The sequence below is a fragment of the Harpia harpyja genome, chromosome 7 (genome assembly GCF_026419915.1).
Source record: "Harpia harpyja isolate bHarHar1 chromosome 7, bHarHar1 primary haplotype, whole genome shotgun sequence".
Classification (NCBI taxonomy): Eukaryota; Metazoa; Chordata; class Aves; order Accipitriformes; family Accipitridae; genus Harpia; species Harpia harpyja.
This window is the reverse complement of record NC_068946.1, coordinates 49,281,372-49,301,148: the sequence shown is the minus strand read 5'-3', so window position 1 is coordinate 49,301,148 and position 19,777 is coordinate 49,281,372. Positions and strand designations below refer to the sequence as shown.

The window sequence follows — 19,777 nt, the reverse complement described above, 5'->3', positions numbered from 1 at the left end:
TAGTCTCTTCTTGGAGGTGCGCAGTGAAAGAATGAGCAATGGGCAGCAGGTGCTTGAAGGGAAATTCTGGTTTGATATTAGGAGAAAATTTTTACCATCAGGGTGATCGAACACTGAAACAGGTTGCCCAGAGAGGCTGTGGACTCTTGGAGACGTTGGCTGGATATGACCTACTTTAACATGATCTAACTTTGAAGTTGATCCTGCTTTGCGTGGAGGGGTTCCACCAGATAACCCAGGAGGTCCCTTTTAACCTAACTTATTCTATTCTTTTCCTGGGGCTCATATACCTTTGTCTGAAATAGCTGGGCCTAGCCATTATCAGAGACAGGACCAATGGAGTAGATGAACTGGGTTCAGTAAATCTCAGATATCCATTTTTATTAAGATATAGAGACAGCAAAAGTATCAGGATAATTATTGTCTGAGTAAACGGACAATAGACCTTTGCGGTCCATCCAACAGAGTTAACATAAGACAGATGCTTTAAAAATGCCTATAGACTGTTCTCTATAAATATGGTCACTATGTTTAGTGCTTCATATGAAAAAATGGCTTTCCAGCTTGCATTTGCATGCTTTGTTAGAAATGAGAATAGGTATAAAGGTATATTTTCTTCCAAAATACCACAGTTATATAGATGGTACCTCCTAAATGTGTTTGTAGATGATCCCTATTTTAAATATTAAGTAGCTGTTTAACTTATGTTAGGGAAAATAGATGTTCATAACTGTTATTAGTATTGGCTGGGATCATACAGTAGTAAAAATTGAGAACACTTTTCTTTTATTACCTGAAATGATGCCCGATACTGAGGCAGCTGATCCTTTCCCTAGAAGTCATTCTAGATCCACTTCCCTAGATCCTAGGACAGTGATCAGTAGTGTTAGAAACTTCCTTTCATAATTAGTGTAAGATTATTTTTTCTTAAATTTAGTCATACTTGCGCTCTTTCTCTTTCAAGTATTTATATGCATTTTCTTCACTTCTGTGGGAAAAAAAAAATCTAAATAGCAACAGACTCATGGGAAACAAACTTGGCATTTTAAAAGCTACCGTCTCTTAGCATGCACCTATACATCCTTTCGTGTGTGTGTGTATATATATATATATAAATACACACATTTTGTGAGTTTGGTTCTTTTATTGCTTTTGGCCAGCTGCAAATGTAAACATCCAGTTGCTTTATTTCCCATTTTGATTACAAGACTTTTTCTGTTTGATAACAGGAGATTGCACAGAGAAATAGCATCTGACAGTGTGCAAATAAAATACCTGTCCCTTTGTCAGACAGGTTTACAGTCACATAAAAACACACAAAAGGAGTGAAAACAACTGCACAAATGCAGGGCAGACATAAATCTTGTTTGAGTAAAGCTGAAAAGTGGAATCTGACTCCTGGAGTAAGGGGGGAAAGGGAGAACGTAATGTTTTGAGGTGTCCTGTGCAGGAACTAAGATCACATCGTTCACTTTTACTTTCCATTGATGAGACACAATTCTGGGAAAGGCACTCAGGTTTGGCATCTTTCCCTGGGCTTAACAGGCACTGAAGGTCATATCCAGGGGGGATCCCAGCTGGGGTTCCAAAGCGCCTAACCACTTACACTGGCACAGAGCAGGATGTTTCTATTTTTAAGCTCTAAAGCTCTACACAAACAGGCCCAAGATTTAGCGAGGACACAATAATTGCTTTCCTTTCAACAGCAGGTGACACATTTCCCACTGAGAAAAATATAATCCTGCTGCTTTTAGTCATAACAGGAGCAACAGGAGAAAAATAGACAAGGAAGTGGGGAAATGTCGCCAGTCATGTCTTGGAAAAGCCGTTTGCAGGCATGAGCAAGCCTCTAAGTGCACAAAATTAAAGCATTAATTGACATGTCTAAGTTTATTGTCCATGAGCTGCAAGTCCCCAGATGATACTATTTAATAATTAACTGAAATTTTCCAAGTTCACAGAATGGTGTGAACTCTTTATTGTTCCTTTTCCTTGCTGTTTTTGCCCTGGGTAGCACACTGCGACTGAGCAGGCAGAATGTGTGTGTCCCGGGTGGCGTGAGTACAGACAGCAGCTCCACGGGCTGGTCCAGAGAGAGGATGAGCATGGAAAGGGCTTTGACACCGCTCTGCACATTTAGCAATGCAGACACACGCTGTTCTATCATTTGAATTGAGAGCAATAATATTTTACCTCTCTTACTGAATATCTGATATCGATATCTGACTGCATCCCTTTGTCATTGTTCATGTAGACCCCGAACCTGGAGCTTATTTCAAAACTCAGTCCTATCTGCAAACTCAGCTAGACTGAGGTTTTCCTTCGACCTTGGGATGGCCAAGGCAGGAAGGGTGCCTTCGTATAGCAGTATAGCTGGGCTCCACGTCTCGCTGTCCCTCTGAGAGCTAGTACATCCTGATGAAAATAATAATGTTAATTGGTGGTAGACATGGTGAAATCTAGCCAAATATTGTACTCCTGTGTCACTGGAATTGCAGTGCTATCCACTGGAAAGCAGCCTGTTTTGCAGACTTTCCCAAAGCTTTGAGGGCATGCAAATAATCATTGTGGAATTAATTAGTGTTCCCATATAGATTATAAGTTAGTAAATCTGGAGTTTGCAGTCATGTTCAATAATTTCCTCTTGGTGAATATTAGTATGTGTCTCATATCTTTGGTGTGCGTAACCATTTTCAGATAAAGCAGTTATAGCATATCAGTGCTATAAATTAAAATTAGATGAGGAGGAAATCCTCAGAACTCCCAGGAGAATAGTACGTCTGCGCTTTATTCCAAATCCAAGCTACATTTATGATGTACTATATCTGTTAAGAGTTGAATGCTGTCTTTTTAAAAACAAAGGTTTTCCCCATGTAGCACTAATTATAGCTAAATGAATAATTACTGATTTCTGGAAAGCAGAAAACTCTGCCTTGATTATAATAACTTAGTATTAGATTTGAAAGAAGCAGCTCTAATCAGGAGCATTTTAGGAGACAATCTAAAGTTCTTTTTCATCAAAATTTAAAAGATAAAACAATTCAGTATGGCTTGAGATCTATCAGCTGATACATATTAGCATAGGCAGTACAATCTGTCAAAGCAGCAAAAAATGACTTGTCCCTGAGACATCGCTAGAGCTGACTGCATAACTCTCTTTTGGAAAGGGCCTCTCCAATTTTCAAGACCATAAGATTAAGTCACTGGATCCTAACTAAATACAGGCTTTTTGAATGAGCTTATTTTTTGTACATGTGCATGTGAGTATGTATAATGCACATACATACTTGGCATGTTTCTGATGCCAGATTAGGGAGATGGATGTAATCAGACTAAAGGACTGGAAGGACTTAGGACATCTTGCTTTCAGCCACGGTCTTGCCAGAATGACTCAGAGAATGGGACTTGTTCGGTGACTCAGTTTCCCCCAGCATGGAGATCAGTCCAATCATCTCTGCGACATTCTTTGCTCTTTTGGCATTGCAGGAGAGCCTGCAAAGTTTTGCAGTCTGAAATGGCAGACTCATTTGCCTTGTCCTAATCCTCCCGTTGCACCATATTTACTTTGTGGCTAGACAGATACTTTCATATTCAGTAAGTCCTTCTGGCCCCAGGCATCTGATGCGTGAATGCAAAGTAATATAAGGGGGAATTCAGCTATCCACATAAATGATTGTGTCTTTCAAATATGTGCAGAGGAAGGTTTTTTTTACCTTACACGGTATGAATGCAAGTATCAAAGGAAAGGAATTTATATGCTGGCCTTCCTTGCCCTTCCCCTCTCAGAAAGAGAAGAGCAAGGCAATTGGATACATAGGAAGGAACGGGGAGACAGTTTTGAAAATTTACCAAAAGTCTAGGGTAATTTCAGAAATCTCCAAGGGAGCAGAATGAGCACATTCTCCTTAAAATCTCGTTAGGCACCTATCTGCATCTTTAGATGTTTAAATTCCCCATCTAACGCCGTGCTGTTTTGTTTCCTTTGTGATTTGTGCTTCTCCCTTCAACAACTGGAGTGACATAGGCAAGAGTGGCTGGACTGATAGACCCAGGCCATACCGAGCTCTGAGATATGCTTGTTTAAGTGAGCACTGCAGGGTTGGTCATAGTCTGAAATCCTACCTTGAGCATCCTCGTCAGGAGAGAGTACAGCAGGAGAACTTGCTGGGATGCCAGGTCTAGGGCCTTTTCTGCAGGGAGGCTGTTTTAGCCACATCCCAGGTGCATGGAGGAGGCATTCTTCTTAAGGCCCTATTCCTTCACTGCTACCGCAAAAACTTCTGGTTGAACAATTTTGTTTTACAAGACTCAGAATTATAAAGGACGCTTGGAAGAAAAGGGAGGTGAGACAAGAGAAATAGCTCTGCTCACCAGCAAAACTTTTGAGCACTTACCTACAAGTCTCCAACCATGAAGCGTTGAGGCATCTTCTTGCTAGGAGTGTTTGCCATGCTTTCATAGCGTGCCACCGTCTCCACATCCAAAGACTGAGTTTGTGACACTTGAGGTTGTGATAAAATTTCCATTGAGTCCCATAAGACCAGAGGATAGTACTGTTGTGTGGTGAGGATGTTTGATATCCAAACAGAAACAGTTGGAAAGGAGAAGAGGAGGAAGGTTATTACTCAGTGTAAGGGCCTTTTCTTTGAGAGGGGGATTGCTGAAGTACACATGATATGCATTTATATAGAAGTAATTCGAAAGCTTTAAACTGATTTACTTGCTTTTGTTCTTAAAGCTTTTGCAGATGATTTATGAAAAGTGTTATTTCTATTACTTAGGCATATGAAAAGAAGTAAATTATCTTATTACATTATGTGGACAGTCAAAAGGAGAGTTAAATGGACCATACGACTTTCTCTTAAAACATTAATTTTCTTGTGTTGTCTTTAATTTCCTTGGTAATGAAATGTTCACAATAGCCACTGGATATTACTGTATGCAGATAAATTAGATTGTTCCCGTTAGATGTAAATCCTCTCCTAGACTTGTCATCAGGATATGATTACTGTAAATTTCTCTATACATGTGAAATGCCAATTCCTGAAAACATTTCCTGTTGGAAAACAAGAGATTTTCAGAGCCTTTTCATTTAAATACTGTCAAGTTGATGGCTGTGGAAATGCTTTTTAAATGAATGATTAAGGACTGTATCTGAAGTTTGAAAATTGCTTTTTCTCCCCTGAATAAGTTTAATTCTGCAGTATCAATGAGACTTGCAGATGCTCAGCACTTTCCACAGCAAAGACATGCAAGATTACATGAGTACGCCTGAGCGGGTACAATGCTTGAGTTTTATGGCTACCTTGATGTCTGTGACACCTTAAAACCATACTTAGGCAGTAGGCTTCTCTTTATGGGAGGAGTGAGATCTGAGAAGTTCCTACCATTCCTGCAACCTTCCCGTGGGAGCTGGACCCCTGCGAGACCTGCCCCACCGCCGCTGTACATGCCACCTGCTCGGGGCTCTGCCACTGCCTAAGCCCTGGGACAGGGCAGAGCCTTCAAGACTAATCAACCTGTTCCGTAATAATACGTATGAAATGCATGTCAGTGTAGATGATCAAGATTTGAAAAGGAACACATACCTTATTCTTTAGCACTTTCTGGGCTGCAATCTCTCTTAACTTTTGAAGTTTCTTAAAGTTGGGGGTTTTTTTCTCCTGTGATTTAATGTAAGCTCAATATTTCCAATCTAGAGTATGCATGCAAACATCTTAAGGCTTATGGAAATTAGTCTAAATCATCAGCTCTTGCAAGGATCATACAATAAATTGTCTGTGATTCATGCATGGAGCACCTACGCAGTTCAGAGGCAGTATTTCAATGCTTCTGTTGCATATAAATTATTGCCACTGGTTTTGAATACTCAGAAACATGAGATGCTTGACAAATGCTAGATGACAGCAAGAGGTCAGTATGTATCAGAGTGTTTATGTAAAATAATTAGTATTCCCAAATGACACTTTTTTTAAACCAGTGTTTAAAAATCTTTTTGTCTAATTACTCTAACACCCACCCATTAACAGCAGAGAGGAAAAACTTCTTAGTTTGTGTATCTCTCATCTGTCTTCGTTTTAGACTGACGTGCCCTCAGTTAATTCCATCAAGGTTGGCACAATTCCAGCTGAAGCTGACCCATAACACCATTATACACAGGAAACGGGATGTCACCTTTGTGTGAAAAAAAATGCTTTTAGGTACACAATTGATAGGCATTTTGTTTTAATTCATCCTCTGTGCCTCAGACCAGTGAGAAGCAAGGCTTCTGCAGGAAATTGTGTATATGTCTCTTTCCTAAGAGAGAGACGCAGTATCGAAACATCACAAAGTCAGCAGTAGAGCAGCAGGTACACTAACATGACTCATCACTTGTCACCATAGATTTTCTGGCTGATGATGATAAAGGTCTTTAAAATGTAATTCAGTTAAATATTGTAAAGAACTTTTCCAGTAAGCCACAGTTAGTGACGAAAATTAGATTAGCAGAAATATAAAGGTTTATGCTTATGTTCTCACTGTTAATTCACATTAAGTTCCCTGTGGATTAAAAGATTCATGTTTAAGAGACATGGACAGCTAAGTATATCACTTGCTGTTTCACACATAAAATTAAGGGCATTTTTAAAGTTACATTTTTGAATGCTAACTGGCAAGATAGTGTATAAAACAAAAAGCTATCATGTAATCTGAACTGTCACTACATATCCTGTGTAGCAGCCGCCAATGAATATTTATCTAAACAAGTATTTTCAAGGCTTTCATGCTACAGTTTGTGTTTGCTTCAGTCTTATTTGAATAAACAGAATGTTTTGCAATAACTCTAACTAATATCTCTAGGCACATAACATTTGAGATGGATCTGCAATTCAGTGCAGTAATATTCAACTGCAGAAAAATTATTAGTGTTAACCAGGAGCTAAATTACAGCTTTGATTTCACTGGTACCGCATTGTACCTGTGAATTCTAAAATGCTGAATGAAATTAAAGGTTCACTTTAATTTTTATGAAAAGGAAATAGATTCTCATTAAATTGAGTAGTGTCGTTATATTTGTTTAGCATCTACTGCACATGGCATGCTGAAATTACAAGTGTTCAGACGACAAAACATTAATAATGTGTTAGACCACTTATAAAAGCACAAGATAATAATGATTATTAATACAGTTGTTATATGCAGGAGTTGAAGGACTTTTACTTTGTTTGGAACATAAGCAAGGAGGAAAACCTACCAATTTCTACTTTATGAAAACCTTTATGTTAGGCTCAGTTACTCCTACGCGTGAAACTCAACGATTTGCATCCATATTCACCCAAGCGCATCATCTCCCTGCTCCACTTCTGACTACAGGTCAATAAAGGCTGTCCCCCGAGATCCTTCTCCATGCGGTACAGCTGCTCTGGGAGCATGGCTCTAGCTCTCGGCTTTCCATCAAAGCAACCTTTTTTACTTGCCTTCCTCAGCTGGTGCACAGCTCTCTCTGGCTTTCAGGACACAGAGGCTGCTGCACGCCCGCTTGCAGCATGCCTGCCACTGAGGCCAACTGAAGAGCTGGAGCACTGCGCTCATGTAAAAATCCATGTCTGCAGGGAACTGCAACCAAGCAGCACTCTGTTGTGTCATTCTGCATCCCATTTAGTCCAAGTATGTTCTAATCTTGCTAATGCATCTAATGGCCACTACCGTCCCAGACTGATACGTATGTCTGTAAGTGTTTATAGCATCGACAGGGATGGCAGGGTTGGAGTTGCAGCCCAGCAAGAAATTGTAATTTCAGTGCTTTTGTGCCTTCTGTTCCACCCAGAATCTACCAAGAATTAGTGGGTATAACTAAAGGCACTGCTTCGGCTTAAGTATTTAACAGGCCTACACAACATAAATGCATGCTTGTATGCTGTTTGCTGACACAAATGTTCCAGTTCTTATTCCCTTTCTGGGACTTTACTGAACTTTCTGCTTACAGCTTACCATTAAAGCGAAACATTTTCCTTCCACTAAATCCACTTTCACTAAATCCCTGATATACTTAAAGTTTATCTCCAACCAGTCTCACATGATGCTGTCTAGCCTGTACACCACTTAGGAAATGCCAAACTTCTTACGATTAATCCCCCGACCCCAGAAAGTCAGGTTCCATGGTGCTCTTGCCTGTCCTGCTCTGGAACTGCAAGCTTGTAAGCGGCAACAGTCAGTGGCTGTCAGAGAGCTGCTGCAGTGGGGATCAGAGCTCCTTACGGGAGACCTGCTTTGCAGAACTGCCAGGCAATGTTAGCTTCCTCACATGCATTGAATTGTTACCTGCAAGAAAATACATTGAAAATTTTAGAGATTTTTTTTTTTCATTTGCACAAATAACTACAAGCAGGGCCAATCCTGTTGCATTTATGAATGTTTTTATTTTCTTGAATATCTCATGGAAATTAGTGGGAATTTTGGTTGAAGAAAGAGTGTGATTTGGGCAACAGTTTACAACTGATTCATGCCTTAGACTCCGTTGTGTCCTACAATCAATCAATAACCTAAGCTGAACCAGCTGCAAGCCCTGGTAATGACAGCTAACAATAAATGTGTTTCAGGTAGAACATGAGCTGACAGCACTCCCTGAGAGCACGGCTGCTGCTTTGCTTATAATAAAACTATAAAAATGCATAGGTATATTTGTGTGTTAGCTTCTGATTAATTTGGTTTTTTCTCTATACAGACACAGAATGAAAAAGCAAACCAATGAACGGGGGATGTTTAGGAGCACATTTATTTGCATGTTCTATCTTTTATCTGTGTGTATATGGTAGCATATCACACAGATGAGATAGATGGATGCGAGTCAGAGTAGTTCCACTGAATTCAGCATACCAGGAAGAGGCAGTGTGCTGGAAGCAGCTTCTGAGATTTCCTGAGCATTGCTCCATTTTTAACGCCGAGATAAATTTTTCTTGACTATAGATATGCGTGTGCGAGGTGTTGCAAGCAGAGCCGACGACACAGAGAGTAATTTTCAAAATGTGCTATAACAAGTTCCCTCCTCTGTTTGAAAAAGTCTGTGGCTAGAGCAGAGCATGGTGGCAGGCGGGCAAAAAAGGGGTGGCAGGAGAAAGAGAGTGAGTCCTGTCTGGAAAGGAGGTCTCAGCCTCTAGCGCTGTGCATCGCCTTCTCTCTACTCATATCCAGTTTCTCTGTTTTCCATCCATACAAACCCTAAAGGGTCAATAATTTGGGTTTTGCTAAACCTTGGGTTACCCTTGTACTTAGAGCAGGGGATGGAAGCTGGAAATCCTCAGAACTTTTTCTTGCCTTGTTTTGCCCACTGATGCTTGGATGCATTTTGGGATCATCAGATTGATATGCCTATAGCATTGTGTTGAATTTTTACCTTACATTTATCTATTTTATATATGTGCATATATATTATATTTTTACTATGGACTTTTAATAAGAGAATGATTAAACTAATGAGCATCTACTGCTTGTTTATTTAGTTTGGTTTTAAGTAGAAATAAAACCATATGAAGATACGCTTGATTTGTGTGTGTGTACCTTGTTCCTTGTCAGAACTTGCCAGCATAATTGTGAGGACAAGTGATAATGAAGCAGTGAAAGAAAATGGTAGAAAACTTCAGGTCCTGAGGTATTTGTTGTTAGGATGGATGATAGCGGTTATTCCAAGTAAGTTAACAAGTCTGATAAATTCCGAGAATGAAGCATCTTTATTTGTGAATCCCAAACGTCTGTAATAACCTTAGAATTAGATTTCCCCAACTCTGCCACAGATCCCATGAATGTTTTTCTATCCTTGTGGTAACTCCTTGTCTTCTTTAGTCAGTGTGAGTCACATGCAAGTGCCATATGTCTACATAAGTCAAATGCCTCCAACCAGCAGTTCTTCTGTGTGCTGTGGTTGATTTACATTCATAAAAAACATCCAAGAAATGAATCAGAAATTGTAATTACCTGGTAATGTCAGAAATTGATTAATTAAATGCTCCAGTGTTTACTCTGCATCTTTATGGCTGCTAACATTTATGGGCATTTTCTTACAGCATCAGTGTCTTTGCTGGGTGAAGTTTATTAATGTAAATTGGATTTGACATAAACAAGACTACAGCTAATTATTTCATGTAAACATACACACTGCATAGCAGCAAACTCATAAAATCTGCACATCTTCTTGCACTTTGGGTTTTTTTTTTTACTCTCAATGTCTGCTTTAGCTATATAGCAAATTCCTATTGCTCTAAATAACACTGGCGCCTTTTCATTTGCGGAATTGCTGGGATATAAACATTTCTGTCCCTCTGATATCTCCTTAACTTACATATAGTCATCGATAATTTCAAACAACTGGGAACTGTCATATGTACCATTATGCTAAGCTTCACTTTTTATGTTCATTTTGTATTTCACTATGTAGAGAGGTTTTATACTGACTGAGGACAAGAACTTTCCATATGCTGAGGTAACTGGGAGAGCAGCCCCAAACCTGCCCAGGAGATGCAGGCAGGGTGCTGTGGTGCAACCTGCTCGTCCGTATCCATTCCTCTTCTAGCAAAAAGGCAGGGTTTCCCCATTTCCCACTGAAATCCTTGGCTGCTGCAATGGCCTTGTTGATTTTTTTGGTAGTTTAGAAGCTCAAAGAGTTATTGGTGCTTTTCCTTTCTCTGGGACTAGCGCAGGTGAGCGCAGCCCGTAATCTGCACCATCATCTGCATCTGCTGCTGCTCCTGCTCCCTGCCTGCTGCTCAGGATCAGACCCTAACCAGCTTGCTTGAACTTCATTGAGAGTGAGCTACACTCAGCATAGATGGGTATCCGTGGACACTCGGCCTTTATGCAGACTGATTACCAAAAGGATCTCCTGATTTGACCCCAAATACAAATCAAGGGCATCCACCTGTTGATGCTGTAGGACACAGTTCTGTATGATCTTGGTTTTTGTTCTTGCAGTAACAGGGTGTACCTCTGATGTATCGTTCAATGAAGCTGTTAACTGGTGTTAAAAGCTCTATGACTTAGAGGATGTCTAATAAATTCAAACTTTTCTGGTATGATAGCATCCTTTTCTATTTCAAGATAATTCTAGTAAATTCCATGTAATGCTTTGTATTTGCTGTTACTGATTTATACTTCTTTCAGGGAAAGAAAATCAGCTAAAAATAGCATTTTGGACAAAATGTCCAGTTTCCTTTACTTATGCAGCCAAACAGAATAATTTGCCCAATATTTAGTAGAAATGACAAAACTTCCATAGCCTGTTATTTGCATAGAGACTTTTAGGCCCAAGGAATGCTAAATTTTTGGAGTAACAGGTATTTGTACAAAAAAATCTGTCAAGTTCTAGACATGTTCACTGTACTTATTCACTCCTGCTGTCCTTCTTTTTGGTTTCAGTTATCTCTTCCTCTTGTATTTCATCCATCATCTTGGTTTCTGACTGTACTCCCCACTATCTTACTTTATATCCTATCTTATTTTGAAAAATATTCCAGTCTGTCAAATAAGCACATATTTTTTAATGTATCCAGCTTGAAATTGTCTGTCCAAGTGCCTATCTTCTGTAAAATATAATTTTCATCTATCCGTTTGATCTTAGGAATTTATCCTAACGCTCACCTACTTTATCTTGGGCTCTGTTTCATTGCCCTGAAAAAGGACAGCCATCACACTGTTGTATAAATTGACATTTGTCCTTTAACCCAGCTGTTGCTTAAACCATTAACTGCTTTGAAAGTTAGGGGCTGGAGTATTAAACTGACATGAGATCCAGTACGGTGGTTTTACCACTGCCAGAGATTTTCTATGGCCATGGAAAACATGGGCATCTGCTGGAGCTTCTTCATTATTTTTACCTTGATCCTAATGGCTTGGCTTACAGACATGCAGCCTCTAAGTGACATTGCAAGGATTGCTGTGGCCTCTGCTCAGTCATCTGGTTTTGGTGAGGAATCAGGACACTGCGAAATCGTGCACCTTTGAGCTGAAACTGTATGCTCATGCTAGAGGACAGCAGGCATTCCTTACAAAGGTTTTACAAGGGAGATACAATATTGTATTACTATGAATTTTGCAGCGTCCTATGATATTACAGCACTCACTTCTATCAAAAATGGTGGAATTCAGCAGATTCAGTCCAGCTGAAAAGTGCTCTGCTATTTTTCTGCCTTAATCTGTCATCAGGCTTCCCTTTGGAAAGCTGAAACATATATTTTTGTCTTTTTAGTTTCACTGCTTAGCATCACGGGGTAGCAGCTGGGAAGCTCTGGGATTCTTTCCTTCATTCCCAGTACCAAGATACTTCATTGATTTACTGCAAATCTCCTTTAATGTAATTAACCTCAATTAAGTCAACTTTTTTGCTTTTCCTCTTCCAGAATTTAAGTCCAGCATCATTGCTATCCTCCTACCTGCTATGATTTAGTTATCACATCAGGGCCCATGTAGGTTGTATAACTCACATGTAAAACTACTGTAACCCTTAAAGGGTGAGCAACCGAAACCAGCCAAGCATCTGGAAATCTGAACGGCGGTGGTGGTTCTTGCCAAATATGTTCTTCACCTTCCAGCTATGATCTACTAAGCCGGGGAAGAGCCCTCGCAGAATACTGGTGCATGCATCTCTCCTGCACATGCCTGCCTGAGCCATGAGATTTGCTTTTAGAAAATGTCTTACTGGAAAACAGAAGGTTTTATAAGCTGGTGGAAGATAACGTAAAACTGCAGCATTCTCCATGGCCCTGTGTGGGAAGAACATGAACATCAGGAGTCACTGAGTAGCAGAGTACCCACGTCATTATCCCAGAGCTTGTACTTCTTTGGGGACGAACTGGCAAAAATTCAAATGCAGCGGGGCTCTGTATGACAGCTGCGAATCTGGATAGCATTCCTCTGCGAACTAGCTCTGCATCCCTGGATTCAGAGTGCACAGGGTGCAGAATCTGTCTGTTAGCTAATGAGCTTGTGCTATTTCAGGCTTTATTAAACTCTGCTGTCATCTGTGGATAGTGCCATTTAATAGGGTGCAAAGCGGAAGCCAAGCAGCAGCAGGAGGAAAACCCAGCTGATTTTTTACAAAAACAACTGGCTTCAGATGAGTCGGTAAATCAGTTTTAATCACTGCAGCTGAGATGTAATATGAACTGTTCACTGAGGCTTAAGTGATTTTGAACAATTAAGAAATTTGCTCAACATATTTATTAAAATAATCATTACTGTTTTTACCATAATGGTGTAATTCCACAGTATGTGCATGAGAGCTCTTGCCAGCCTTCTGCTCCATTGCAGAGGGTCTAAACGTGCACTTTCATGCTAGTTGTTAATAAAACTGACAATTAAAATAACATGTTGAAATCAGGTAGGAAAAGAATAAATCAGCAATAAAGGCAGTTTTAAAAGATCATATTTTCTTAAGCCACATGGTTTAGCTTTTATTGCTATTTAGCACCTAAGGTGAGCAGTCTAGCCAGGTGTGGTATTGAAGGGAGTGACAAAAATATCTAATCCAAAGAGGTTTTATCTTTTTTTATACCTGATTTATTTTTGGTGTGCAGCTGAGTAATGTATAACAGACAGCTCACTCAAATCCTCAATTATAATGCTTTCAGATATGCGAAAAACATAGTCCAGACAAGAATACATATATATATATATATATATATATATGTGTGTCCTCTTGGGCTGCTGGAAGAAAGCCTATTTTCTATCAAAGGTTTATGCAGCAGGATGATAACAAAAATAAATATTTTACAAAAGTTATAATATTCTCTGAAGGCACTCTCCCTAGATCTAAAGCTTTACCCTAGGGCACTCCTCCAAGATCCTTCAAAGATGACTTCTGTCTCTGCACTTCGTGTAACAGCTTAGATGTCCCCCTTGTTGCTTTGCTAACATTATTTCCTAATTGCAACAGTCTGCTGTTTGGCTGCAGACAGCTTTGTTGTTCTTTGATTTCTAATAACCTTTCCTTGTGAAAATATGACTTTCCACATGTAACAGATGATTGTGGGTTCTCTATGTAGTTCCCTGTCTCCAGGGCTGGACGGCTCCAGGTACTCATAGGAACTTGTCTGTGCATTTATCAGGTTGATCGTTCGGTGTTTTTCTCTACTCCCCAACGACAAACATCCTCTTCTGTGAAGCACAAGAGCCCGAATCCATGCTGATGCTTTCCTGATGCTTTCCTGTCTGGTTTCAAATACAAATATTAGTGGAGTCAAGGGGTGGTGTTGCAGAGGGCTGCATTAGTGTCCATCCCAACTGGACCAGGAGCGGAGTTAGATGTGCCAGGGGGCGAATGGGACGCTTTGGGCTCTGCAGGGCTGAATATGACTTTTACCTCCCAGCCCTGCTTCAAAGCCTGTCTGCAGGAAGACGTGTGCCGGCCTAGTCTCTCTCCCAATTTCCGTTTTCTGCGCAACTCGGGCGTCTCAGCTGTGCACCCAGGTCCTACGCTGGGAGCTTGGTCAGGACAGGGAAAGCAGTGGCAGGCAGGGCAGCTGCCGTCTCCCCGCATGCCCGGTTGAGGCGTGTGGGTCTCGGAGAGCTGGGGCATCCCTGCTGCAGGATGGCCCAGTCCTACCACAACGCCGCCCACCTCCCAGTGCCCACTGCCCAGTAAAAGCGCCGAAGCACATGCTTAACTTTTAGCACATGAGTAGCCCTATTGAATTAAGTACGTAATCAAGTGATTTGCTGGATCAACGACTGTATCCTTAATCCTTTTCACATATTGCTAAGCTCATTAAACTCTCTTTGATACCAAGCTGTGCAAGTTCCTTAAGAGAGGCAGAGACTACGTGCTATTTCTTTGGCTTAAATTTATCACCTCCAGCCTCCAGCGAGGGACTCCTGTGTTTTAAGCCTAAGGTTGCCCTAAGGGTTTGCTCTGTAACAATGGATGGGAAAATGTTCTGTGCGCTGTATAATTTTTGATACCCTGCCCAGCACAACAACATGGATATGCCAGAACAAATACCCACATAACCAATGAAAATACTGAGCAGTGGATCCTGGGCCTCCGTGGAGGCACTTCATTTCCTTTCTCTTCCCCTTTTTTTCCTGACCACCATCCAGCTAACAAAGAAAAGAAAAAAAACCAAATAGCAAAACAGTTAAGCATTGCAAAGCTAGATATTTAGTTCTGTCAAAAAACATACTTACGTATATTTGTAGTCTTGTGCTTCGGCTCAAAACAGTGACAATTTTGGTAAAGCAATTCTCTAATGCTCTCTAAATTAGATGAGCTGGTATGTGACATTTGCATACCAACTCCTCTGGGATGCCAGAATCTACACAGCTGTTAGAAAGATTTTCTACTGCATTTAAACATATTACAGAAGGTTTTTTCCTTAGAACAGTGCAGTTATATGTCATCACAGGAGGATAGATGGAGGAGTGAAATCCTCCTGGCTGGAAGCTAACTAATTGAGAAGAAAGGGGACAGGTTTCACCCATTATTCTGAAAAGGATTAAAAGAATCTTTTTTTGTTTTTTTAATCATGGACTCCTCAGTAATCCTGCAAGTTGGGAGGAATTGCTGGAGGTTGGAGTAGGGCTTGAAGCAGAGCCAGCGCAGCTCAGGCTGCCGTGGTCTAGTCCAATTGTGAGTAACAGCATGGATGGCAATTCCACAACTGGCACAAGCACTATATAGTATCACCAGATTTATAAAAATACACTAATTTGGAGCCTCCAACTTCAGATTAAAAATGCTGCATAATTTCGGAAATATTGACTTGGCCTTACACCGCCTTACCCCCTCCTGCTTTGCAGGTGCTCAGTGTTTAGCCTTCTAGTGGGAAGAGGCAGAATTATAAGCCATTTTTGAAACCCTGGGGCCACTGTGCTTTCCCAGCTTTTCTCTCCTATTTGATTGATCTGTCGTCTTAGTATCTAGCGTAAGTACCAGACGTGTCTACCTAAAAGATTGTTATCCTTACTCAGTTACTAGATCTTGTCTCTGTTTTCATAAGGAAAAGGTATTTTTCTTATGGATGTGTGGGTCATTTGGATCCTCCTTCCAATAATGCAAACCCCTGAAGTCGTATGCTCGCATCAGAAAATGACACTCCCGTGTAATTTTTCAGACTCGACAGTTAGCCGTTCTACTCAAAGCCCACATGGTGCAAGTATTCGTATGACAGAGCTCCAAGGAAGCTACAAAATATTTGTATTACTCCTCTCGATGTGATCTATTGGGTACTGAGAAATGTCAGTACTTTACTGAATTGTATATATAGTCTTTGTGAACATAAAATCATTGAATCATTTAGGTTGGAAAAGACCTTTAAGATCATCAAGTCCAACTGTAAACAAGTGTGATTACTATGCAGTTTTTCTCACATTTTATGCTTTCACTGAATGTGCCACATTATTCTAAATCACAAAGTTGCTCTAAATCTCAAATGACTGTTTGCTATTTGCTTCATGTTGACAACATGATAATACTGGGTTCAGATCCAGGGTTTGCAGAATTTGGCTTATTGGGATAGCTGATAACAGAAAAGAGCAGAAACCTGGGCTTGGGAACAGAGACCTTGTCTGAAGCAGATGGCTTGCTTTGGACACGGCTGGCACATGAATGTGTGATAGCAGCATAGAAGAATGGAGGTACTTCTAATCACAATGTTTCTATCAAATCATGGTTTATTTTTTTACATCATTCTTGCACATTGACAGATTACATACTCCTGAGTTGCAGGTCTTCAAAGAGAAATAGAATAATATTTCTGATTTGCCACAGGAAAAACTTAACATTAAGGCAGCAGTCATACAGGATAAACACACTGCTTTCTTTTTCCCCATTGTCTTTATTTCTAGACAATATTTTTGAGAAAATTGCTTCAGAATGAGTTTTTTATATTATCACGGTAGAATTATGCAGAATAAAACTGCTGATCCTATCCTTGCCTGTAGGGCAAAGTGCACTGATGAATAAATCAGGAATATTGTTTAATATTACATTAAAAAGATGTAAAGGTATTAATACTAATTTATACGAGGTTCATTGTAGTAAAAATTAAGTAAAAAAAGGCAGCTTGTTTTAAAGAACTTGGTACTGCAACTAATCATCAGTATACACTTGTACAGTATATTTTTTCTGAACCGTAATATATGTGTATTACAGAATGACTTTACTTGTACTGGCTTAGAAGAAGCTTGCTGCTTAAGTGACACGGTGTACTCCAAGTAAAATTCAACTCAGTCGAGTAACTGGGAGGGTAAGAGCCGATGCTGATGCCAGTGTCTAATCTAAAGAGAACTGGTATAAAAGCTATATTAATGCCACTGAAGTTCATGGCGTTTCTCAGGATTTACACTTAATGTTTTCTGAAAGTAACATCTACAAGATACATCTATCTACAGCAGTTAGATTAAAATTTAAGCTTGGGGCAACCACAGAGTTTAATGGAAAGTTTCATAATACCCAAAGGTTTTCAAGCAATGCAGTTTGAACAGGATACAGCTGAGATGCATTTGCCCAGGCTCCTCGGGAGCAGCGTCTTACTCTTCCTTCCCGTCTGTGCCAGGGACCATTTCTTTGTGTCACAATAGCCTTTGAGGAACCTCCCTTTCTCTCTTAATCAGAACAAGAAAATAATTGCTGTGGGCAGAAACAACAGAATCACTTAGAACAATTCCAGTCCTGAAAAATAACAATGTACATTTATATATAAATTATGATCATTATAATCAGCTAACATTTATCTTCACCTTGAGAAGACATGATGACGTACTGTCCTTGTGGTACCTATCTCATATTCCTGGTCATGAAGATAAATGGCTGAGAAGAACCAACTACTTTGCAACAAAGATCCATATTTGTACACAAAATAAATAATAATAGTAGAGAAACAACACCTAATACAAACAAGAACCCTGTGAAGTGGTTTTGTGATGAGTCCAAAGCTAAAAAATTGGAGCTATAAAAGCAGAGCTTTTGTCTCCAGAAAGTGAAGATGGATTCTTTTCTGTATAGTACTCCAATACTTGCTATTTCCTGAAGTGTGAGGTTTGAAACATATTTTTGCTTTGGTGAGATATTTCAAGAGTGTTATATTATTACTGATAGGTTTTCAGAATAATAGTAATGTGGCTGTGTTGATACTGCTGTCATACGAATATATCATATTATATCACATGTTATTCTATGGCTTCATTCTGAACTATTTTATATAAATAACACTGAAGTTGCCTTCCTCCTGGAAATGAAGTGGTATATTTCTATTACTGATGTATTTCTCTGCTGAGAATAAACATCATCTCTTTGCATGGAATTTAAAAAATAGGCTTCAATAAGAAAAAAGTCCGAATTGTTCATCTGATCATGATTATTTATCAGAAATCCTGTCTAGGCACAAATACAGTAGCTTTCATATAGCTGATATTGCAAGTTACAGCATCTGCAAAACTTGAACTGGAAAATTATATAGGAGCTGAGTTACAGTTTCATTTTCAAATAGGGTACATGCTATAATATTTTTCATACCATCCATGAAATAAATATTTGAGTCAAATATTCAGTTCACTTTGATTTATACCTAAAGTAAACAAAATGTGCACCAAAACAGTGACTGCACTGTTGAGAAGTTATTTTTCAGTCTGGAGCCAGGGAAGATAATTCTGGGTTTACAATATGGATATGTACTTACATGTACTCTAATTTATTTGTGCTGCTTGCATATCCTCACTGCCTTTTGTCTTCCCCTCAAATAATCTCTGAAAAGTGTATTGGGCTACTGCCCTGTTCACTTGCTATGAATCCAAATTTGGCTTTAATCTAGATTTTTACACCATTGTGATTTCTGTGTACATGGGGTAACCTTGGGTGCAAAATGAAAGTGGACTTCACAAACTGACTCTGATTGTCTTTTACTCAAAATTTTACAAATGCTTTGAACATTGAAAAGCTAACCTTTTAATAATTTTTCATTTAGGAATATATGGACTCAAACAAATACATAGAGCATTTAGTGACTCAGCTGGAAGAACAACGCTGGAATTTATGGAGGCAAGTACTATGCACACACCTATTTATTTATGTTGCTATTTTGGAAAAAATACTGCACTCCACGGTTTTCATTCTTGATTTCAAATAAATGACTGGGTATTCAGTTTCTCCACCTTTTAATTCTTTGTAGACTAGCAAATCTTACCTAAGTGAAATAAGTAGGGCATCACACACAAGTTGAATCTTGCCTTTGCTAATCAGGGCTGTTAGACACATGCACAGATTTCCTCGTGATTAATTTTCTAAGCAGTGGATGCTAACTCTACTTCAGATTCTTTTAATTGGACTGAATTTAAGAAACGGTCTTATATTCTTGAATATAAGTGTTTTCACTGAATGGCACACAAACTATAGCCAAAAAACCCCAGCATAGCAGCGTTAGAAATTGAGTTTTGAATCCAAGATAAACACGGTTTTAAAATTTTGCAGTAATCTTGATAGTCCAGATTTTCTATTTCTTCTCTGTTCACATTGCTCAATGCAGGCTGCCCAGACTTAACTCTGGTTTAAGCAAAGCAGTGATTTCCACATGCTAGTGTGCAGCTAGTGGGTGTTTCTACTCTGCCCTACAGCAAATGTAATAACTGCACGAGCACTTCTGAAGATCTCCTCAAACTCTGCATCCCTCTGGTACGATGGCTATAGGACCTTGCAAACCTCCATGCATTTGTCTGCTCTAGTAAATGTCGTCTACTCCCAGGGGGAGGCCCTCTGCTCTTGCAAAAAGGCGCTCACCTCATTCCAGACATAGTTTCCTCTTTACAACAGCAATTT

The 19,777-nt window shown here is 39.6% G+C and overlaps 1 protein-coding gene across 1 annotated transcript in view; it reads left to right on the top strand.

Annotated features, from left to right (window-relative positions):
- NCKAP5 (NCK associated protein 5) overlaps positions 1–19,777 on the top strand; it is a 375,601-nt gene that overhangs the window by 90,991 nt on the left and 264,833 nt on the right. The window contains exon 3 of the mRNA XM_052791617.1: positions 18,930–19,007. Within this exon, the coding sequence (XP_052647577.1) occupies positions 18,930–19,007 (78 nt within the window). The remainder of the gene's footprint in view (positions 1–18,929; positions 19,008–19,777) is intronic.